General features: G+C 48.7%; 1 protein-coding gene across 6 annotated transcripts in view; it reads right to left on the bottom strand.

Moving 5' to 3' along the window:
* Positions 1-24,402, bottom strand: part of RARB (retinoic acid receptor beta) — a 728,677-nt gene that overhangs the window by 90,608 nt on the left and 613,667 nt on the right. For all 6 annotated transcript variants that reach the window (XM_080674944.1, XM_080674948.1, XM_080674945.1 and 3 more), the window contains one exon: positions 6,257-6,417. In XM_080674944.1, the coding sequence (XP_080531070.1) occupies positions 6,257-6,417 (161 nt within the window). The remainder of the gene's footprint in view (positions 1-6,256; positions 6,418-24,402) is intronic.

Here is a 24,402-nt window from a genome sequence, read left to right as displayed (position 1 = left end):
CATCCTCCCTTGGCTGCCTTGGACCTGGAGGGAACCCCCTCTCCAGGCAGGAGCCCCAGCCATCTTCCCAGAATGCTGTGCAGCAGCGGCCCAGAGGGAGGGCACACCCTGGGGCCCCCTGGGGCCCCCTGTAGCAGCAGAAAAGCCCAACTCCACTCTGAAATCCCATCAGATGGCCGTTTTGTCAGCAGCTGAGTCCCTTTTCTGCAGGCTGGTTCGTCGCTGCTTTTCCGACTGGCCTCACTTTCAGGACAAGACCGAAAAAATGCAGGTGGGGTGGGGGGGATCACCAGTGTCTTCAAAATCCCGTGTGGCAGCTCCCAGGGTGGAATCAGGGCTGCTGCTTGTTCTTTTAGGCTAAAGAGGAACCTGCATTTCTTCAAAAGGAAGAAGCATTAATGAAGGTTCCCTGGGAATGCTGGGCACCCCGCTGAGGCGGCCCCCTTCGCCCTGGGCCCGAAGTCTTTGCCCTTCGACCATGCTGATGCCCTTGCACATTCTGCCCCCCGAAGGTTCCCATCACCCACGTTCCATTTCTCTCTGTATAGGTTTCTCACGGAGCAGCCCCTTGGTTGGGCTTACCACAGCCACGCACTCCCTTTCCTTCCCACCACACCCTCCTGAGTCACCCTATTGTCATCTCTAGCCCTAGCCCTAGCCCTGACCCTGACCCTAGCCCTGACCCTGACCCTGACCCTGACCCTAACTCTAACCTCCCCCTCTTCCCTGGGAGGCCGACCGACCTCCGTGTGTCAGATTCAGATTCTCAGCTGATCACAGTGTTAGTTGCTAACACAAAAGCCAAGTCCACATGTGGCTGGAACGTCTCACAACACCCTTCTCTTTTAAAGCGCTCACCTCCTGACAGTCTTAATGATTCTGCTGGTGGTCATTGTTTCCGAGTAGATTAAGGCTCCTTAAATCTCCACAGCTCACCCTCACGAGCCCCTCGTAGGGCAGCTTACGTCCCATGAAGCTCTACATGGTGATGAAGGGCCCCACACGGCAGGAGCAGACGCAGCTGAGCTGATGGCCAGGCTGGGGCGGCCGCCGGGAACCCCCGCCTTCCCACCCACCCCTCTACTTTCCCAGTAACCCCAGGAGGTAGGTACTGTTTAAACCCCATTATGTAGATAAGAAAGCTGAGGCTCCAGGATGCTCCATGCTCATGAAACTCCTAAGTAGCACAGGTGAGATTTGAACCTGGGTCTAAGAGGCCCCAAAGCCTAAATGACGTAGTGGCTAGGGTTTGTCCTAAGGAAGCAGAGTTAAGTATCCCCAGAGTCGGAAGGTTTCCTCTGGTTCACAACCTTGTTCCATTTTGGAGAGCTCCATACGGTAGCCACACCCCACTCCCCATTTTTCTACATGGAATCCCCTCCCACCCCTTGTGTTTGGAGGGGCCACTGGTTAGAAATCTTCCCAAGGAGACTTGCTCTGAAGCGCCCTCTGCCCGCGCCTGGGCCCAGAAGGTGGTGGGCATATGTTTCTGCCTTCCCTACCCATGCCTGCTGCCTCCGGGGCCTGACCTGTGGTAGCAAACCTGCCCAAATTAGGGAAGAAAAAGGAAGTTCTCTCTCCAACATCTGTAGGGGGGCGGCTCGCTGCCTCTTCAATTCCTCTCTGCCTACGTATTCCCAAGGCACCCGACAGAGGTGCCAGGCTGGTGAAGGTGGCAGGGAGTTTCCTGGCAGTGGGAGCCACCGCCCATCTAAAAAAAGCTCTCGCTTAAAAAAAAAAAAAAAGCTCACTCGAAACTTGCAGAGAATGTGTTATGGCTGCTGTTATTTATTTATACCCCCAGCTACTTCCAGAAAGGATTTGGAGTGGCTTCCGATAAAAACAGGGCTAGGTCTGTGTGCAGAGAGGAGAACTCATGAGACATCCGGAGGAGGGACTGTCTCAGGGCAGCCTCGCTCCTGCAAACGTGCCACAGGCACCTGGAGGGAGGCTGGCCGCCCTGTGCTGTGGGATCGGCCTCTGAAGATGAAACTTGGCGCTTCCACTTTCCCTGCTGGGCGAGAGGTGCAGAAAGTCCCTGCTTCGAACAATGGGCATGAGCAGGGGACTGACGTGTCTTGTCCCCAAAGGAGGGTGAATGGGAAGGGGCCCTGGATGCCCTCAGCGAACCCCCCTGCCTTAGGCAGAAGCAGACCCCGAGACTGGGACTTGAATGCAAACAGCTTCTTTGGGGAGAGATCCCAGGAAGCTTGGAGGAGGAGTGGGAGGGGGCAGGGAAGGGCAGGCAGCCTGTGAAGATCATCCCTGTGGGCACCGGGGGTGGGGGGGTGGGGGGGACTGGAGAGAGGGTTTAGAGGATCCGCAGGAGGTATCCCGCGCCAGGGGCAAGGAGGCTGGGCTGTTCCCCACGTTTCCTTTGGTCATTGGGTGGGCCTCTCCCAGGAGCATCGGTGCCACACACGTGAGCCAAGCAGCTCTGGCAGCCAGAGGCGGCCTGGGGGCGGGGGCGCTGAGCGATGGGACCCAGGTCTGGTCCTGACAGCATCTGCTGCATCCTCTGAGGAGGCAGGGCAGGCAGCCTCGCTGGCCTGGAAGCAGGGGGAGGCGGACCCATGGCATAATGAGAATCCACAGGAGAGGCTACTGATTTCAGCGGGAGGCCTGGGGCAGGGAAGGTGGCAGAGACACCCCCCCCTTACCCCACCCCCCGTGAGGCTTTGGGGCGGGGAGGGGCTGTGCTCATAGAGAGAGGACTGTCCTGAAGGAGCACTGTGGTCCCAGGTCCCAGGGGAAGCCAGGCCACACAGGACACGTGTTCCAGGAGGGTCGAGTGCTGTATTTTGTGTTTGCCCTGCCCTCCCCTCCAGACCCGAGTGGGCACAATGGCACCTGGTTCCCAGGTGAGTCAGGGCCTGGGGGACTGAGGAAGGTATCTCCATCTGAGGGCCCTGACACAGCAGCACATGATCCCAGGGACTGTCCTATAATGTCTTTCTCCTTATAACCTGGCTCAAAAGTTTCCACCTCCAGGAAGCCCTCCTTACTCTGACTGTTCCCGTTTGCTCCATCTTTTCTGGAGCTAAATGTTGGATTGATTCCCAGATGACTGCCACCTCCTCCTAACCAGATGCCCAGGGGCTCCCGCTGCCCTCCTGATGTAGTCTGTGAACGGAGTAGCGGTTAAAAGGGCTGTCTTTGCAGTCGTCTGTTCATGGTCAAGCCCCACGTGTTGGCTATGAGACATGGGGAAAGTTATGCAGCCCTTCTGCACCTCAGCTTACTCATCTGCCATAAGGGGGCAACAGTACCCCCCTCGTAAGAGCTCTGTAAAGAGTAAGGGAATTCATAGATTTAGATTCCTTAGCATGGTCCCTGGCACATAGTAAGTGCTCAATAAATATTAGCTGTAATAATAAAGATGATGATAATAGTAAAGACTCCTGATCACAAACTGTCCATTTCTCTCCATTATTTACAGACCAAAATACAAATTCCTCAGTCGGCATTCCAGGCTCTGCAAGGTTTTTTCCTTCTCACTTCCCACTTACTCTCAGCACCATCCCACCATTCCAGATCACCTGTTCTCTCTCACTGTCTCCTTCTGGCATCTCCTGTGGCCCATCCTCAGTCAGTTTCCCTAGTTCCTAGGTCAGGACGCACTCACCTTAATACTCAGCCCAGTACAGTGCCTGGACTATAGTTGGCAATCAATCACTACTTCTAAAAGGAATAAATGATAAGCTCCTTGGCCCTGGCTATTACGTATTTTACTTCTCTGCAGGGCCAACACGCACCTGGCATGAGACCAGGTCCCCGAAGGGTCGGTTCATACCCAGGAAGTGGATATGTGGTCGCATCCCTGCTGTGTAAATGCATCCCAGGTCCCATCATAGAAGCTTTGCATGAATGGTTTCATTTCCTCTTCCTAACCCGTTTCCATCACCCCCATTTTACAGATGGGAAAAATGAGGCGGAGGAAAGTTAAGTGGCTGATGGGTGACTGAGCAGGTTTGAACCACATCCATCTGGTTCCAGCACCCTTGCTCTTGATACATGGCATTACCCTTCACCGCCTCTCAGTTGACGGGCCTGCGTCATCTCCTGACTGAAAAGGGAAGCTCCCGTATGGTATCCAGCCACGTCCTGCTCTGGGTCTGCTTTGGGCTAGGACAGTGCTCCCCAAGCTCAGTGAGGGCTTGCCCACTGAGTCCAGCACCCCCTTGGCCTGGCAGGTAGGCCAGTGCCTTCTCAGATTAAAGAGTAGCGCACCCCAGAGTCTCTCCTCCCTGGCACCAAGGGTCTGGGTAGGCCCCAGAAGGTCATCCGGGTCTTGCTACTCAAAATAGGTTCATGGCCTTGGCTTTGCAGAGTGTGGTCTGTGCACTGGCAGCACCAGCACCACCTGGGACCTTGTTAGTTATGTCCCACCCCAGACCTGCCAATCAGAACCTGCATCTTAATGAGGGTTAGGAAGCCCGGCTGAGATCTGGGAAGCCCGGCTCTAGGTTCTTCCTCCGCTTCCTGAGCCAGTCGTGGGTTTGGCAAGGGGACCTGTTTAGTCTAATGCCAGCCCTCCAGCAGCTGGTGCCACCCAACCGCCCAGCCTCATGCTCACCTGAGAAGCTGCCCTGGCACGTTCTAGCAACAATTTCCACAGCAAACCTTCTGGGCCTGCTCCTGGCCCCCATCCCTGTTTTATAGGTGACACTGTGGCACCCACATCCAAATGCATGGCTGCGTGCACCCCAAGAATCACTTCACAACCCCTGCACTCACTGTTCTTTTCTCTACCTGGCAACGCCATTTCATCTTGTGTCATGGCCTTTCATACTGTTCTTTTCCTAGGACACCAGTCACCAAACCAGCAAATGCTGATATATCTGCATTTAAAATATATATATATTTATTGATTTCAGAGAGGAAGGGAGAAGGAGAGAAACATCCATGATGAGAGAGAATAATCGATTGGCTGCCTCCTGCACGCCCCCTACTGGGGATGGAGCCCGCAACCTGGTCATGTGCCCTTGACCAGAATCAAACCTGGAACCCTTCAGTCCTCAGGCCGATGCTGTATCCACTGAGCCAAACCGGCTAGGGCAGTGGTCGGCAAACTGCGGCTCGCGAGCCACATGCAGCTCTTTGGCCCCTTGAGTTTTTAGCAAAGGCCAGCTTAGGAGTACCCTAATTAAGTTAATAACAATGTACCTACCTATATAGTTTAAGTTTAAAAAATTTGGCTCTCAAAAGAAATTTCAATCGTGCTGTTGATATTTGGCTCTGTTGACTAATGAGTTTGCCGACCACTATGCTAGGGCTATACTTGCATTTTAAAAAAAGTATGTTTACTAGCATCTAGGCAAACAACATAAGCCACTTAAAGAGGCCAGAACAACATTCTAGTTATATTCATTCATTCAACAAATATTCACTGAGTGCCACACACTAGGAATATTCATCAAAGAACATAATATGTACAAAATGCACTTTAAAAATTCAAGTACCTCATGACTTCTCTACCAGCTCATCCCAGACCAGGAAACATATGCCTCCTACCTTTGCTCCCACTTCCTCTCCCTCCCTCCCTCTTCTCTTTATTTCTAGCCTCAGTGAGAGCCATTCCCAGCAGAATACTGGGAACAAAGGGGGACCGCCCAGCCACCTCCCTACCTGGGGAAGGGCCACACCCATTTTGTGCTTTTCCAGGCCTTGGTTTACGGGTTATACACAAGCGAGACCCTGGCCCAGGGGAGGGCCCCAATAATCTTGGGGGGATCTTACATGCGGATCTGTGTTTTTAAAAGATTGATCCCTTGCCCGCCCCCCCCCCCCCACTTGCCGGGTCCCCACTGGGCTCTTTAGAGGTGTCCGTTGTGACCCAAGGAACACCTGCCTCACTCGTCTCCGTCACCAGACCCCGAGTCCCTGCAAGCAGCAAGCTTACCTTCCGTTCATGTCGCCAGTGCCTCCCGCACGGCCTGGCGTAGAGGAAGTGCTCAATTCGAGTTTCTCGGGGGGATGCGTGCACGTGTGACTGATCGGAGGAAACACCGGCCTCATAGAGAGCGTCCAAGGGCAACTCCAGGAAGGAGGAAGGTGCCCCTGCGCAGCCCCAGGGCCAACAGGCACGTCCTGGGCCGAGTTTGGGTGGAGGTCCCCTCCAGGCCCCGGGCAGAGCCTGTGCCTGTGTGTGTGCATGTGTGCCTGTGTGTGTGTGTGTGTGTGTGTGTGTATACACGTGTGCACAGGGGCCTGTGCCCATCCTGCCGGCAGCCCGGGAGCGGGAAGCGTCTCTTACCGTGGTGTACTTGCCCAGCTGGCAGAGCGAGGGGAAGGTTTCCTGGTGCGCTTTTCGGATCTTCTCTGTGAGATCGTCCAGCTCTGCCGTCATTTCATAGCTCTCCGTGCATTCCTGCTTCGTCGGCTCCTTCTTCTTCTTGTTCCTGTCATTCCTGACAGCTGGAAACGAGAGACAAGGCACATCAGGGGTCACTGGCGGCTGGGCCCGCACTGCCTGCTCTGGGAGGGTCCGTCTCCCCACGCCTCGGGTTCCTTGGACACTGGGAACAGGAAGAGCGGGAAAAGGTGCTGCAAACACATCTCCCGAGGAAAGAGGCTCGGGGCTGGGAGGCCGGCAGAGCACCCCAGAGTCTCTCCTTGGGGGCTTGTCCTTCTGAGTGTGCACATGCAGTCCTGGAGGAGGGCGTGGGCTCGCCCAGAGGCCCGAGAGGCTAACTGTGTGGAGAGGACCGGCTACATGGACCGGGACTTACAGAGAGCATGATCCTCAAGTCCAGGGTGAGGGCTGGGAGGCATCGCAGAGGAACCTGCCTGGGAGACTTGTCCCCACACAACACGGCGGGAGGGTGGGGAGAGGGGGGACATCATAGTCGGTGATTCCAAACGAAGCTTTTTGGTTTGACACTTTGCTTTTCAGTTTTCTGAGTTCAGTGACTGGCACTTTTGGAGAAATTCCTCTTACAGGCAATGAGATTATGGTTTTTGTCCCTTCATGCTTTTCTGCTTGCTAAATTTTCTGTATCAATTGTATGTCTCATTATTTATAAAGTTATTTAAACAACAATAATCGGTGCATTTTGAACTCTCAGCCTGGACAACCATTCATTCATTCATTCATTCACTCACTTATTCACCCACAGCCGCTGCACACCTTGTCTGGCCCCTGGCCCTCAGCAGGTGTGTCTTGGGCCCCACAGGCCCCACCCAGCTCAGCACCGGGCAGAGCCGGCACCCAGGACCCCGGGGCCTCCTCTCCCAGCACAGGCCTCTTCTTGGGTGACTTCAAATCCGAGTGTAACTCGAAGCTCTGGCCTCTGGCCTGGATCTCTTGGGGAAGGGAACTGAAACCCAGGGAGACCCACGGGTAAAACTAGCCCATGTGCCCTCTCTGGAGTCCGCACGCCCTGGGGACCCAGGGTGGCCAGGCTGGACACCACCTGGCTGTGTGTGCCACCACCGTGACCCGGGAATCTGTGCTGCAGAACGACCCAGGGCACAAGCGATCACCCAAGAGGATTTGCCCTGGGCTGCCTCCTGGGAGCAGTTCCCTGGGTCTACACCAGGAGGATCTGAGGCCCTGCTTGGAGCTGGAGCTGGAGCTGAAGGCAGCATAAAGGAAGGCATGGGAGAGGAGAACGGGAAAGTGAAGAGATGGGAATGGGGGGGCGGGGAGGGAGAGAGGGAGGAAAAAAGGAGAGGAAAAAAAGGGACTGAATAAATACCAGTGTATGTATAAGCTGTTCCACCTGACCAGGAGGCAGCGGGGCTGGGAAAAACCCACATTTCTTGACTATCTTGAACATAACAATTGCCTACAGTATTTCACTGAACCCCCTTATCAGGTAGGTGACTTTAAACCCATTTTACAGAGAAAGAGACTGAGCCTCAGGGAGGATAATGTGCCCAAGTTGATGCAGCTGATCAGTTCTTTCTTCACTTATTCCTAAAGGAGTGGGTTCCCGAGAAGAAAAAGCCTCCCAAGATGACTGTCTTCCCCTGGGACTCCGAGAGGACACTGTTCTTTGGCTCAGAACATTTCTGGTCTAGAAAGTGGCGGAAGGCAGTGTGAGGCACCCCGGCCTCAGGTGCAGTCTTTCCCCACGCCCGGAGTGTTCCCCGCAGGTTGGGAACACAGGATGAGGGTAGCGTGGTTTACAGCAGGGAGACTACGAAGAACACACACAGTTAGCAAAAGGGAGACAGTGAGGAGGAGGGGGAGGCGTGTGGCAGCAGCGATGCCCCTGTGTCTCTCTACAGGGATGGAGTCTGGGTTTGTGAGCGGGGGCCTGAAGGCTTGAGTGTGAGCACAGGGGCTGCCGGTGCAGGTTATCGGACCCTCTCCCTTCCCGGGTCCTGCCAATGACCCTTTTTCTTTAGCTAACACCCGAGTCACAGCAGAACTGCTGTGAGGAAGAGAGCTTGGCAGCACCTCAGAAAGTTAAACCTGGAGTTACCATGTGACCTAGCAACTCCACGTTTGCATACATACCCAAGAGAACAGAAAATATATGTCCATGCAAAACTTGTACACAAACGTTCATGGCAGCATTATTCATAACAGCCCACAGGTCCCTCAGCTGATGAATGGATACAAAGAAGGTGGTATAGTCACACAATGGAATATTATTCAGCCATAAAAAGGAATGAAATACTAACACATGCTCAAACACGCAGGAACCTTGAAAACATGCTCAAGGAAGGAAGCCACACACTGGTTGATTCTTTTTCTATAAGATGCTCAGAATAAGCAGATTCATAGACAGAAAGCAGACCAGTGGTTGCCCAGGGCTGGTGTGGAGGGTGGATGGGGAGTGACTGCTAAAGGGTATGGGATTTCTTTTTGGGGAGATGAAATGTTCTGGAGTTGGAGCGTCCTAACAGTTGTACAACCTTGTGGATATACTACAGGTCATGGACCATGTGAATCATACACCTTCAAACAAGAACAACCCAGAGTCCCGAGGGAGGTCCCAAGTCACTGGACACCAGGAACTGCTCTGAATCGAAAGCCAAGAGGGCACTCATGACCACCTCGCACAGCAGTCACGGTAATGCCCTTACTGGCTGCTTAGCAAGGGCCGGCCGCTGCCTTAAGCAACGAGGAATTCCAGCTCATTGACTCCACAGTGAGCCGGGCGAGGAGCACATCGCAGTCCCATTTCTACACTCTAGGAACCTGAGGCCCAAGATCATCCTGTTTGCAAGTAATCAAGTCAGGATTTCAGTGGAATGTACAGAAAAGCCGAGAGAGGAACCACACCCAAAACTACCCATCACCCAACCCCCAGGCAGGACTGGGGCCTGCGTCTGCATTCCTAAGCATTCTGTTTCCCAGGGCCCCCTAGGCAACTCAGATAAGCAAACCCAGCTCTGCGGGGGCGGGGGGGGGGGGGGGTGTTACCTAGGAGGGAGGGTGACACTCTGAGTGGCCACCACTGAGCTTGAAGGTGAAGGGTGAGGTCAGGGGGATGGGGACCTCAGCGAGCTGCAGCAGGTCGCCCAGGGGGGGCACCGGGTTGGGCTGTGCAGTAACAATGCCCACCATTTGCAAAATAACAGCGGCAAAGCCAAAGCTCCAACTTCTGTGATTTGGGGCCCAAATGTGAGAACTCTTAGCCGCTGACCAGCGAGTGGCCAGGGGACCTGTGTGTAGTAGCCTCCCGCACCCTTCCAGACGGCGCCTGCACTCTCGGAGCAAAATGCCTCGCCACGTCCCCCCTGTCCCCGTGGCTAAAGGACTCCCAGACTCTTGGAAAACGCCCTGCAACTGCAAAATGCAGGAACACCTCTGGTGATTACTCCCCAATTATGCACAGGTTCCTAAGATAATGGACAAATGTTCTGGGCACGTGGCTTCAGCAGCTGCTTTGCTCAATGGCTTCAGACGGCTGTGGAATGCAGACATGGTATCTGGGCCAGGCGTGGGGACGGCTGCCAAGAACCGCAGACTCAGGCGATGGTGCACTGCCTGGAACACCACACGGGATGCGGGCCTGAGCACGGTGCTCTGTCCATCTTCTGGGGACTCCTGGTCAGCAGGTGCTGGCACCAGGCAGGAGCTCGCCTCCTGTGTAGGGCACCAAGGCAAGGCAGGGGTGACACAGATGATGTGGGGGGCAGGGGATCTGGTACACGCACCAGCTCCACTGCTTGCCATCACAGAGGAGTCCAGGCCTCTCTCCCCTTGGACAGCAGCACTTTCCCAGACACCTATGCGGTGGGAAAGAGTGAGGCTGCGGTAAAGGCGAGTGGAGGCCAGTCATACAGGAAGAGGGAGGTGAGGCCCTTCCACGTGGACATGGGTGGAGCCGATCACAGAGGACTTGTGGACATTATCGTGGGGTCCGTGCTGTGCGTGGCAATGATGCTTTTGAAGAAGCCATTTGATAACACCCAATGAGCAGGAGGACTCATTTTTTCCTTCACTGTTTTGTCTATTCATTCATTCATTCATTCATTCATTCATTCATTCAACAAATACGTTTTGAGCCTCTACTAGGTGCCACCTGCTGTGGGGATAAAATGGCAAGCCACACAGATGGCTGCTCCTGCCACGGTGCTCACTTATGGTGAGAGACAGACATTAATCATATAGTAATGATGATGGTAATAATAATAAGCATAATATTGGCATCACTATTGTTATAGGTACTGTGACTCATATTGGAGTATTATTATAATAATGAAAAAGTTCACTACAACTACCATAGCAGCTATGGGGCACTTGTTGAACCCTGTATTCATATCAGGTTATTCAATCTTCACAAACCTGACAGGGAGGTATCATTATTACACCCATTTAGCAGATGAGAAAACTGAGGCACAGAAGGGTAAGCCCCCTGCCCAAGGCCATGCATCCTGTAAGCGATAGAGCCGGGATTTAAACTCAGAAAACCTGGCTCCATGGCCTTCACTCTTAACCACTGTGCTCTGCCAGGTCTGTCACACAATACATGATTCCACAGCATGGCAAGCGCTACGAAGGATGCTGCAGGAGCTCTGCGTGTGTATTACAGGTATGTGTACCAGTGTGTGTGTGTGTGTGTGTGTGTGTGTGTGTAAGGGGCGGAGGGAGGGCCCGGGTTCAGGGAGCTGATGCTGGGGCATGGGGAGGGTGAACTGATAGGAAGGATGGAGTGGTGGGTGGGGAGCCTGTGCTGTGAAACTGATGCTCACCCAAAGGCACCTGTGATGTTGGATGACTGCTCTTCTCTCACTCCGATCGCAACCGGCTGGCACGAGCATCAGCATCCCTGTGACAGATCTGGGGGTCGGACAAACTGCTGTCAGGTGCAGTGTGTCCCAGGGAGGGCATAGGAGGCAGAGGAGGGGCACACGCTGTCACCATCACAAGGTGGGCGGGACTATTACTGTTCCACACTCCTCATCTGTGGGCACCTGGAAGGCAAGGGCTGTGTTTTACTAGTATCGGTGTCCCTAGGATTTAAAACAGCGTCAGACCCGCAAGGGGGCTCAAAATGAGTTTTGTGAAGGACAAGATGAGCAGGTGACTAATGTGGGATTCTGTCAGCTGTCGGGGCCTCTGTGGGGCGACGCAGAGCTCCCCCGAGCCTCTTTCTCTCAGCCATGAGAGGTCTCGTCATCCCCTCTGGACCTGCAGGGGACTCCCTGCCCGCTCTCCACCTACAGTAGGAGCCGGGAGGCTGATAAAGCAGGTGGGGCATCCAAAGGGTCTCGCGTGTGATTTACACACTTGGAAGAAGCTGGCCAATGTCGGCAAAGCGCTTCTTGGACGAAAGGTGCTCCATAAAATATCAAGTATTCTCCTCGTGAGGGCTGAGAGCTACAAATCAGACCTGGTGGCATAAAAGTAACGTATTTATGATCCACTATCATATTGCAAATGAAATGAACGTAATAAAAGTGTCACTTATACAAATACCTCTGATGTACAGATCTCAACCTAGGAACATGAAAACAGACACCCCAGCACTTTTACTTCAATGTCTCATCATGGCAATAAATGAAGCCATGTTCATTTTAATGTGCGCACTTGTGCGTGTACCTGGAATATTGATTTCCATGCACACAATAAAAACGCAATGCAGGAAACATGCAAAAGATGTGGATTTCACTTGGATTCAGGAAGAGACAAAAACAACGCTTCACTAAAAATTTCTTCACAGAAAAAAAAAAAGAGCAGAATACAATTGACAGTGCTTTTGTCCATAAAGTTTTCTATATTCGGTCTAGGAAAGGAAGCATAATGCTCTGTTTATTCTTGCTTGAATATCCAACTCTGGGCTCTGTCTTGTCTCTTCGCCTCCTTGCTAACTGCAGGAATCACAGGCCACAGTTGGGGATTAGAGCTATCTGGCTGCCATGTGTGGGAGAGGGCCTGTCACTAACATACAGATACGCTTAAAAGAACACAAAAATATCTTCCTCTGAGTTTAAAAATCATTTTCTAAATGAACTACCCATGGATTTGAAGCCAGGTGCACCTATGATGGATAGAGACATACTTTCCCTTCATTTTAGGATTTGGGGGTTGGTCCTCAAGCACTTAACGTAGCCATTCCCACGGTAAAGTTAGGCAAAATCGGGTGAGTTAATACTCCAAGATCAGCATCTCCTTAAAGGTGGAGGCCGTGTCTCTCCTAATACAGGACTTGCCATGAAAACACTAGTAGAAATTTGGATAAATACACAGAGAAAGGAGGTTGGTAAATGATGTTGCAGCTACATTTTCTCTGCCACTAACGAGACACATGCCTTTGGGAACAGGCTGAGGGTAGGGTTGCCTGAGTGCCTGTTAAATGAATACAGTCCTGTGATTGGACTTGATTTCCGGGTTTGTGAAAGGGAGGTTAAAACAGCATCCTCAGAGGACTGCTCCCAACCTGGAGCATGGCCACACCCAGGCAAGGACTTCAGAAGGCCGTGTGATGGCCCACACAGGTGCCGAGTGTGAGGGAGGGCCTAGCATTCTCAGTGCCAGTGGCCACACAGGGTGCATAGTTAGAATTTTTACAGCATATTAAATATGCAAGTCTTGGGAGAAATAGTCTGGACGTGGCATTCTGAGAATTTAACAAGGAACTACCAGCCCAGCCCAGCTTTTAAAGTTATTCAAAGCACTTATAGAAAATGCCTGAAATATCAGAATGTGCAAGTGCCACATAATTCTTTCTAGTGGAAGTAGTATATTATGCTAATAAGACTTTCAAAAACAATTTTCCTAATTTAAAACATTTATTGATTTGAGAGAGAGAAGGTGAGGGAGGGAGGGAGGGAGAGAGAGAGAGAGAGAGAGAGAGAGAGAGAGAGAGAGAGAGACATTGTTCCACTTATGTATGCATTCATTGGCTGCTTCTTGTATGTGCCCTGATAGGAAATTGAGTCATAACCTTGGCATATTGGGACAATGCTCTAACCCACTGAGCTAACCAGCCGGGAACTCAAAACAATTTTCAACACACTTTCCTCTTACTGGTTGCTTTTAAAAGTCAAGATTTTACCTCCTCTCAAGTGGACAGTGTTTCCCTGGTCCTATAATTCCAAGTACCTTTTTCCTCCTCTGTCTGGGCTGGTATGGGCAGCCCTGCTGTGGCTGTGTTTGTTTTGGGGCAGGCCCAGTGTGGTGGCCATCCTTGCAAGAGAAGAGGTTTGGAGTTAAGAGGCTCTGCTATAAGGGACAAATCCTTTTCTTTGGATAAGAGTCTTATATAAACTATCGGAAATACCCTAAGTTCAACTCCAGAGATGAAGGAAAATAAAACACTCCTGTGTGATGTATCCAATCAGGAGGTTGGCAACAAGTAGCTGAGAAACGGCACAGTGTCTCAGAGATGCCTTGTTCATAATCGGCAGGATTACTCAACACAGACCCTCAGGAAGCAGTGGGCCATCAATGCTGGCTTTTTCTAAATCCTGTCCTCAGCGGGTGGATGTGTCCTTGGCTTTGTGTTTGTGGCAGAGCTATCCAACATGACGAGGGCTGTGATGAAGGTCTTTACTGATGGCATAAAACAGAATTCCAACAACGGAAGTGAGAGACATTGAGGCTGGCACTCTGCTTTACTCAAGAGTAGACCCGCACATCTTCTGCATGATCAATGTGGTTTGTTTATAAAAGCTCCCAGTTTAGAAAAGGAGAGTTCAGCAACCCCTTCTATAAGCCATGTTCGAGGGCAGGAAATTCTGTGTTATATCAAGCTGAAGTTCTCACTGCCGAAGCTCCACCTGCCCTCAAGCATCTGAAAGACTGCATTATGGGTCAATTTAACTTCTCTGTAAAAGTACAGGCAGTGTCATATTCAGGAATCGATAGTCTTAAAATGAGAACACACATATCTAGTAGACTGATTTTCAACCGGTGTGCCACAGAATGTTTAAAACATGCAATACCTGACTATTCGGTTAGGGGCACTGACCTCTTTCTCTTAGATTGTCGGATAAAACAATGACAACAGCAAACTCAACACTAGCCCATCTGGTGTGAATGAATCAAAATTATACCTATTTTTTTGTCAGATAAGCAAAAATACATTTTTGGTGTGCCATGAGATAAAAAAAGGTTGGAAATCACTGGGCTAGGGTAAAAGAATTGAGTAGAGATGCAGGCACATCCCTATATATTTCTTTCATGAAGTAGGCATGGGTAGCCTTTCAGAAATAGTATCTGATTGGAGTCAGTGTGTGTGTGTGCGTTGGGGGAGGGGGGGCGGAGGATGACAAAAACAAACTTCCCAGCAGCAGACTGCTCCAGATAAACCTATATCCTACTCTGTGCAATATCCATTCTTCACGGCAAGTTATGGGTTTTCAACTACTGAACAACAATCTCTATCATGATGAATTCTAATGGCCACTTGTTCCTTGCCTCCTTTCCTCTAGCCCCAATTAATTTTCAGAAAATGAATTGCAGTTCTCCTTGACATTCTTCTATTTTTCCTCTTAACATTAAAAAAAAAAAATAGAAATGAGGTACTGCTCTTAGCTTGGAGAAATTTCTGAGAAGCAACCTATGTGATTCCCCATGGGGAGGACACCCCTTGGCCAACACTGCCAAACTGGAAGGACAGAAGGGGAGTTCCAGGAAGTGGGGACTGTACTTGCATGGTGGCCCTAATCCTCTTGGTCAACTGCAAAGATGGCCCTAATCCTCTTGGTCTTCCTAGATACAGCTTTCTGCACTGTGACTCCTCCCATCAACAGAAGGAGTGTGGACACTCTTCCACACTCCTTCTACCTGGATGGCCTATGGGCCACTTTTACAGCTAGAATGCAGCAGTAGTAATGTTGTACCATTTACAAGCCTAGAACTCAAGAGATACTGTGCTCTTCTGCTCATCCCCCTTGGAACCTTGCCACTGGTGTGAACAAGCCTGAGCTAGCCTACTGCAGAATGAGAGACGATGTGGAGGACAGCCCAGTTAGCCCAGCTAAGACCATCCTCCATCGACCTAGAGCTACCCTCTCCCTGAACCTGGGAGAGCAGTCAGGCAAGACCAGCAGAGTTGCCGACCCAATCTGCAGCTAACCACAGCCACATGAGATAGCCTCATAAGCCCAGCTGATCCATGGTTTTCTGAACAATGAAAAATGTATATTGTTTCAAAACACTGAACTTTGGGATGATTTGTTATATAGCAGTAGCTAACTGATACAATCTGTTTAAAGAGTAGGTATATACAACAGTGGGCTGTGCCTACATACTCTTTTACCTCATGGCTTATTTGAATCAATGGTTGCCTTTTTTCAGTGATTAAGGCAAGAAAGAAAACAATGGGTCATTCCTTCAACTGAAGGTTCAAGATCCTGCTCACATCTGCTACAACACAGGTTATGGACTTGTACCCCTTAGATCTTAAATAACACGAAAGGTACAGTGGACATGTAGGAAGGGCACTGGGGTAAAATCCCAAAGGTCTGCATTTTAGTCCATCATTTATTGCCGTGGAAACTCAGGAGAGGCTCTTAATGTCCCTGAACCTCAGTGTCCTTATCTGAAAAAATGGGGACATTACTTTTTCCCCCTATCATACACAAGATTCTTACATACATTTTGATAAATACATAATCACAACATGGTGTAATATGTACTAAGACAGTGGAAGTCCTACACCAATTTGTTTATTCACCAAACATTTATTGAGCCCTATAGCTACTAAAGATGTTGACACTCTGATGAATATTAAAGAAACAAGAATAGTATTCAAAAGACTCACATTCCAGTCACCTACTCAAATACCGATCATGCAGTGAACGAGATACCAGAAAGGAGATATTCATTCACTAATTTAAGCAACAGGAATAAAAGAATCTAAGGAGTCTGTTATGAGATAGTACTTAGACCCACAGACAAGGGAGCTGAGAGTCCAGTCTGTGTGAGTCATAAAAAACATGACAGGAGAGAGGAATCTTGAGCCGAATGCCCTATAGGACTGTGCTAGGTCTCATTCATTTAGATGCCCTCAGTGCATGGTACAGTATCTTTTCCATAAAGGATGTTCAACAAATACCTCTTAAATGAATGGGGCTTGGAGATCTGGGAAACATCTTGGGTCATGAGAACATTATATGCAAAGGCTTAAGGATCAGAAGCAATATAGCTATATGAGGGAAGTTAGCTTTACAATGACCTTTAAATGACCACCCACGGGGGAGGCAGAAAGAGGTGGAAAGAACATTCTGGATGGGGGATATGAGGAAATGCTTCCAGTAATGACTGCATCAAGTTTGTAGGACAGTACAGTGGCTGGTATGACTAGAAAAAAGACAAGGGATTGTGGGGAGAAAAGATTAGATTGGTATAATGAGGAGAGAAAGAAGAAGGAATGTTAGGGAGGCACTGCAGTGAAAAGTCTATTGGACTTGATAATGAATATGGGGAATGAAAAAAGAAGAATCGGAGGTAGCAATATTATTTTAACACTGGTACTGGGACTGATGAGATCACAACAGAGAAGAAAATTGGGGAAGCTGGTGGGAAATAGGGAAACCAGTTTGGGGCAGAAAAATGAGCTTGGCTTAAGGGGAAGGGAGTCAGAAACCCAGGCAGCAATTTCAGAGATTGTTAGGGCGATGGCACCATGGATTTGGTGAGAGAACAGGTCTGAAGTAGATTATTTAAAAGTCAAAACCTTAGAGATGACTGTTGAAGTCATGAGAGACGGTGAACAATCTAAGGTGAGAAAGAGGAAAGAATAAAAGAGGATCAGAAATCAATCGATCCTTTGGAGTTGCCAGTGGTTTGTGGAGAAGAGAAGAGAATACAGTGATGGAAGCAGATGAATGGTGGGCAGGAACGCTGGGATAATAAAAAAAAAATCACAGAAACCAATAAAAATAGAATTTGAAAGACCAGCAGCAACCTGGCCGAGAGTCCCATGTAGCCAACAGTCAGAAAGAACGAAGAGGGGTCAAAGTTCATCAGTTTTGGCCGTGGAGGATGTGGTGAGTTTCACGAGAACATTAATAGCAGAGTGATGAGAATGGAAGCCATGCTGGGGGCTGGGAGGGTTAAGAGGAGGCCAAAGAAAGCCCTTCAAAAGTCAACCTAGGAAATAAACTCGAGTCCAGGCCCTAGAAAACTTGTTTTTCTGTAATCAAACCTGTAAGAGGTCAGTGAGACCTCCCATGCTTACAAACACAAAAGGCTGTCTGAGTTTCCCAGGGAATCTGACCTTGTTCATTTGGAGAGGCTCACTGGAAGGTCAACACGGGCGATGAGAGCGTGGAAGATGCACTGGCTTAGGAATTGGCTAACCAAAGGCTGAAAGATGGGAGGGCTTTGCAGGCAGAAGACACAGCGAGACTGAGGGCATGCACACAAGCAACAGGGCAGCTTTGAGCCTCTCCAAAGAACAGGACCAGGGCTCCCAATTCGGAGTTGATGCTGAAACACAGCTCACGTGATCTTGCGAACCTTGCCAAGGAGACTGGGGTTTTAGACTCATTTGGGGAGGCAGTGGCAGTGACATGATCAGAGTTGCCTTTCAGAAGGGTCACTCTGTTCATGGTGAAGCAATGGTTGGAGGGGCGGAGAGATCACTGAGGTGGTTGCTGGAAGTCCCAAGTAAGAGAGGGATGTCTGAGCCAGGGAGGGACTGTGGGGAAGGGACAGGGGTGCCCAGAAGTGGGGAGGGTCAAGGGTGAGAAGATGTTTTCTGGCTTGGACGATGGTCAGGGAATGTAGGAGGAGAAGGATGAATGAAATCTCAGGTGCCATGTGGCATCCAAGTGGTGGTGTCCAGTGTGTGGTATGCAGTTGGCTATCAGGGTCTTGGGCTCAGGAGAGTGACTGGCTGGAGACTCAGGGAAAATCCACTTGTGATGGGAAAGGGACCCATGGAGAGTGATGGTAAGCCCCTTAGTGCCTCTGGGTTTTGTTTCTTCCAGCTCTTGTCTTCTAGATTTTGACTTAATGAGAAGTAGACTCAGCAGTTTGGAACTCGACATTTATTTATTCATTCTACTGATAATTACTGAGCTGTAATTATCAGCTCTGTGTGTCAGACACTGGGACACAGCAGGAAACCAAATAAAAAAGTCCCTGCTTTCATGGAAATAGTATGGTGTGTGTGTGTGTGTGTGTGTGTGTGTGTGTGTGTGTGTGTGTGAGTGTGTGTGTGTGTGTGCGCACGCGCAATACCACGTAGAAGCAAAGCACCCAGAAGGGAAACTTCTTTCAAGTGCAGTCTACAAACCCCCAAATAGGAAATGCCTTATTCAAATTCATGGGATGAATTCATATCATTGTTGGTCTACCTTGAATATCAGAAACTGTCTACTAGAAAATATTGTCCACGCTTTGCCCTTGGCTTTGAAATGCAAAGATGTGAGACACTCGGACCCATTACAGAAATTCATACTTGATGTTTTGCTCATGGATCAGAAGAAATAATTCTGTTAAAATGTCTCTACTACCCCCAGAATTACAGATTCAATGCAATCCCTCTCAAAATGCCAATGACATTTTCACATAAATAGCACAAATAATCCTCACATTTGTATGGAACCACAAAAGACTCTGAATAGCCAAAGCAATCTGGAGACAGAAGAACAAAGCTGGAGGCATCACACTCCATGATTTTAAACTATAGTCATCAAAACATCAGAGTACCGTCATAAAAAACAGACACACAGATCAATGGAACAGAACAGAGAGCCCCGAAACCAACGCATGCATATGTGCTCAATTAACTTACAACAAAAGAGCCAAGAACATACAAGGGGGAAAGGACAGTCTCTTCAGTAAACAGTGTTAAAAAACAACACAACCAAGACAACCCTTGACAGCCACATGCCAAGGAATGAAACTGGACCACTATCTTACACTGCCAACAAAAATCAATTTGAAGTGGATTCAAGGCTTGAATTTAAGACCTGAAACCATAAAACCATCAGAAGTACACATGGATGGTCAATCCGAATCTCTCACCGGCACAGACCAGGGCTCAGTGTGTGACCCCCGACCTCGCTCACTTCTCCCTCAGCCGTAAGTATGATTTGGTGTTAACAGAAAACGTCACCACCCTGGCCAAGCCCAGCCCTTCAAAGAAGGGAAGGCTTTCTTCCCAGCGCTGGGCTGCATGCTCAACGTATATTATCTCATTGAATCCCCACAGCAACCCTAAGTGGAAGGCAGCGCTATTCCTCCCTCATTTGCACTTGAGACAACTGAGGCGAAGGGACCTTAAATGTCACTAAGCCAGTCACTGAAAGGGCCAGAACTGGAACCCAGTTCTAACCCCAACCGATATACTTCTCCTAAAATGCTTCTTACAGAGTGGAGAGGGAGGAATGGGGGGGGGGGGAGTAAGGACACATATGTAATACCTTAATCAATAAAGAAAAAAAAAATGATTCTTACAGCGGCGTGCTTTTTGAAAAGATCGGTGTTTATAAGGAGAATGCACCGAGGACTGTAATTAAGGAATTCTCCTCCTTGGCCTTGGCTGCCCTGAATGCTATGGAGGGGTCACTCTCAGGCCACACGTGTGACTGCAAGGAAATGTTTAAAACGAAACAGCAGAAATACGCCCAAGCCTCCCAGTCAGTCTCAGCATGTGAAGTGTTGGCCAGCGCTGTAGCCAACTTAGCTTTCCCCCGAGTGAACTTATCAGTTTCTCAATATAAATAGATCATCCCAAATTGCCCTCGTCAATGAAGGATTGCTAAAATCCTATTTAGTTCGCAAAAAGGACTCTTTCTGGCCTACGGAACTTTAATTCTCAGGTATTTATTTCTCCAGAGAGTCATCTGGGAAAGAAATAAAACCATCTTCACCGTTCTCTGCACAGCTCCCAGCCACACACTTGGATGTTTGACATGAACGGAGAAGCGAGTTTCTATTCCCGGGAATGCCTCGGCGAAGGAGTAAAAAACACACAGAAGTTCAAGAAATAACACACGGCGTTCCTGCCAGACCTGCACAACTCACTTCCCTGTGCCCTTCCTTTTCCCTTCCTCTCACACCCACACCCACATCCAGACGTGCTTTTCTCTCCTTTAATCAAAAAGACATCTGTGAGCCCTGGCTGGTTTGGCTCAGGGGATGGAGCGTTGGCCTGCAGACTGAAGGGTCCCGGGTTCAATTCTGGTCAAGGGCACATGCCTGGGTTGTGAGCTTGATCCCCAGTAGGGGGCGTACAGGAGGCAGCTGATCAATGATTCTTTCTCTTCACTGATGTTTCTATCTCTCTCTCCCCATCTCCCTTCCTCTCTGAAATCAATAAAATATATTAAAAAGAAAAAAAAAAGACATATGTGAATGCCTCCTCAGGGAGAGACAGCCTCAGGACTCTGGAGGACAGGAGGCGGTTGAGAACTCCAGCCTCCCTGCTACCTCCTATGTATTAGCAATCTTACCTTGTGGGTGTAAGTTTAGATAGCATTGGAGATCTAGTGTGAAATGGCAGTTTTTGAGGCTGGCTTACTACAGTTTTAAAACTGTGGTACATCTACACGATGGAATACTACACAGCTATAAAAAAGGAAAGAATTCTTATCATTTGCAACAGTATAGATGAACCTGGAGAGCATTATGCTGAGCGAAATAAGCCAGTCAGAGAAAAATAAAAATATCACATGATCTCATGCATATGTGGAAATATAATGAACAACATAAACGGATGAACAGAAATAGATCCAGAGACATAGAAGCATTGAACAGACTGTCAAACCTCAGAGGGAAGGTAGGGGAGGGTGGGCGGGTGGGAAGAGATCAACCAATGAACTTGTATGCATATATGCGTAACCCATGGACATAGACAATAGGGGGCTGAAGGTCCGGGGTAGGGGGCAGGGATGGGCTGGGAGAAGTCAATGGGGGAAAAGGGAATATATGTAATACTTTGAATAATAAAGACTTAATAAAATACTACTAATAAAAAATAAATACATAAAAACGAGGTGCTCAGAACAAAAAAACAATAATGCTTCAAGATTGCTCTGAGCAGCCACGGATAGGGAGAGTGAGGGTGGTCTTTCGTGATCTGATTAACCAAGGATCTTAAGAGGGAGGACATGTTACTATGCCAAGTTGGTTCAGAGCCAGCCTGTGGCTCTCAGATCATCAGCGCTGGTCTTCCCCAGCCTGTCCTTTCACGCCTCACCTGCCTGACTCTGAATCCACCTCTGTTCACTGGCATCTTATTTGTACTGGCCCATCATTTGCTTTTGTTAAGACCTTCTAGAAGCTTCTGATCTGATGTCTCATTCCACCAGGGTCATATCTGAGACCAATTGTAGGAGAGGCCTTTTGAGTCTCTAAAGGTCCTGAGGCTTGAAAGCTCTTCAGCCGCCTTCGCTCTGCCTGCTGCCCCTGGGTGCCCCCACCAAAGTGCATAAAAGGGGCACCTGTGGAGTGCTACTGCCTGTTGGGGGACCCGGTTTCCATACCATTTCACACACGCCAGATCGTCCAACTCAGCGGCGAGTCATTACAGAGGAACCCATCATTACTAACCTGGATTTCGACATGACTGGAATTGGTCAGAAGCCACAAATATAAAAAGCACCAGTCACTTCCCAAGGTGAGTCAGGCCCCTTAAAAAAACCCACCAAAGTAAGCACAGGCAGGTAAGTGTTTGGCTCTAAATATAGTCAAACCTCCTCAAAATTAGATATCCGGTGGCTTACCCTGAAACATCCGTAATGTCAGCTGTTGCTACAATGGATATTGGAAAAATGTTTAGAACTAAAATATAGTATTTCTCCGGGGGATGTATATCAAAAATGGGGAACAAGCAGCAATTACTAGAGAAACTCAATACATAACCTGGCAACCTGTCACTTCTCTCCAGGTGCACCAATATCATCTATTAAAGGGTTCAAATCCTGCTGTTTCCTCCCAAGAATTTTTTTTTGGGGGGTGGAGGGTCAAGTCTGGCCAAGTTCTATTCAGATCACCAGGAAAAAAAAAAAACACACTCTATAAGATGCAGTCAAATGCTTAGAATGTACTTCACATTTCAAGGAATGGGCTTATCTAAGACTTTCCCTTGGCAGTGCCTTAAAAATCAAGGGAATCCGAATGTCGGTCGTCCTGTATTATTCATTACATAATTGCTGTGTTTTATTAGAAATATGATCTATTATAACCTTGAATAGAGTACATTAAATGACATTGAAAATTAGATTATTCTGATTATTAGAGAAGTGAGAAATGTGCTAAACATTTGTAAGACTGATAATCAATCAGGGTATCCATTTGAGTGTAATAAAAATCAATCTGGAGCCAGTGGGTTTAAATCTAATTTTTTAAGCATGACATTTTCCTCAGAGTTTCTTTCTAAAATGTCACCATCTTCTACAACGGTGATTGATTCTGTCTCTAGGGAGAAGCACTCAATCCAATTACTTCATCCACTGCACACAAACCATAGTCCACTTAAAAAAAAAAAAACCAAATGAATCACAGCAATAACAATATATTTTATGGGGGGGGTACATATTTATGTCACTCAAGCTAGAAAATCACTCATCTTCCTCCCCCAGCTCAAACAGATAAAATATGCTACTTAGATCAGAATGTGGCTCCTGAGTTTTTTGCAACAGAAATGAGGGCTTTTCATATTGGGTTTTTATTTCACATGAGAAAAAAGAGGAAAAGACATTGGCTTATGTAGAAACATGGTTCCCCTCACCATCTTGATAGAGAAAGAAAAAAATAGTACAATGACTGTTAATTTACCCTTCCTATCATCTATCTTCTTATCATCCATCTACCTCCTAACCTTCTCTCCTCCCTTCCTCCTACCCTTCCTTTTTTTCCATCTACCCATTTATCCATCCACCCACCCATCCATCCATCCATCCCTTCACCCATCAATAATCAATTACTGAACACCAATGGAGATCCAGAGACTGGACAGCTTGGAGCTCTTTTTCCTCTTGAGTATATTTGAATACCTACAAGGTCAGAAGAATGACTAATGAAATTACAACCAAAGAAAACTTACTGAATTCATCCTACATGTAGAGGGCTCACTAGGTTGGCACAAATAGGAACCATTGTCCACTAATTCAGCGTGGTCCCTTAGATCGGCGCGTGTGTATATTTCCTTTATGAAATGTTGGTATTTTTCTGGCAATGGTAGAGGAAGGGAGAAGCTGACATTTATTGAACATTTCCCACGACCAAGAACTTGACATTCATTACTCGTTACATCCTCAATGGTAGGAAGATACCTCTGTGTCCTGGGCCTCAGGTTTCTATGTGCAGGTGCTTCAGTAGAGTGACGCTCTTGACCTTCCCCCCCACCTCACTTTCTCATTTCCCCAGGGGTTAGGGGACTTGTCTTGGTGAGACTAAGGGAAGGTACTTAGTATTCTGGGTCCAAATTTTTCCAGGCCTTCTCCACATCTGCCTGCTTGCAGGAAAGGGCATAAGGCTCAGCTGGCCATGATGTGGAATCTCCCAGAAGCAGGGTGGGCAAGCTTATACAATTTGGGGGTGAAGTTTAGGAAGCCCATGGGGGCCACACAGGTAAGCTGCATTTTCCGATAAGCACATGACTATGCAAATTTATACCCATATTTTTTGCTAATATATATAATACTGAAATGAACATCTTTGTATATTATCATTGCATACATTGTTATTTCGTTAAAAGAGCTTAGGTTGCATCAAAATAGAGGGCCAAATCGCAGGCAGTTTCTAGTGTTAAGCTGGGGTCTGTCTGCCATGGGCTTGGTTCTTGCTTTTCTTTGCAGATCCTGGGATACATTCTCTGGATGGGGGTTCCTTTTGTACTTCCAATCTAGCTTACCTTTGTGGGGAGCAGACAAATTCCACTCCTGTCAGAATGGCCCACCTGCTACCCCTGTTAGCAAGGCTATTACACAGTCTTTCCAGTCAATCCACTATTCCAAGGAACATTGCTATCGTCCATCTCACTTAGGTCAGTCCTGCTGGCTTAATAGCTCCCCATTGGGCCACAGATGGCCAAT

Source organism: Plecotus auritus, assembly GCF_963455305.1.
Source record: "Plecotus auritus genome assembly, chromosome: 6".
Taxonomy (NCBI): Eukaryota; Metazoa; Chordata; class Mammalia; order Chiroptera; family Vespertilionidae; genus Plecotus; species Plecotus auritus.
Note: the sequence above shows the minus strand (reverse complement) of the source record. Positions and strands in the feature narration are given on the sequence as shown.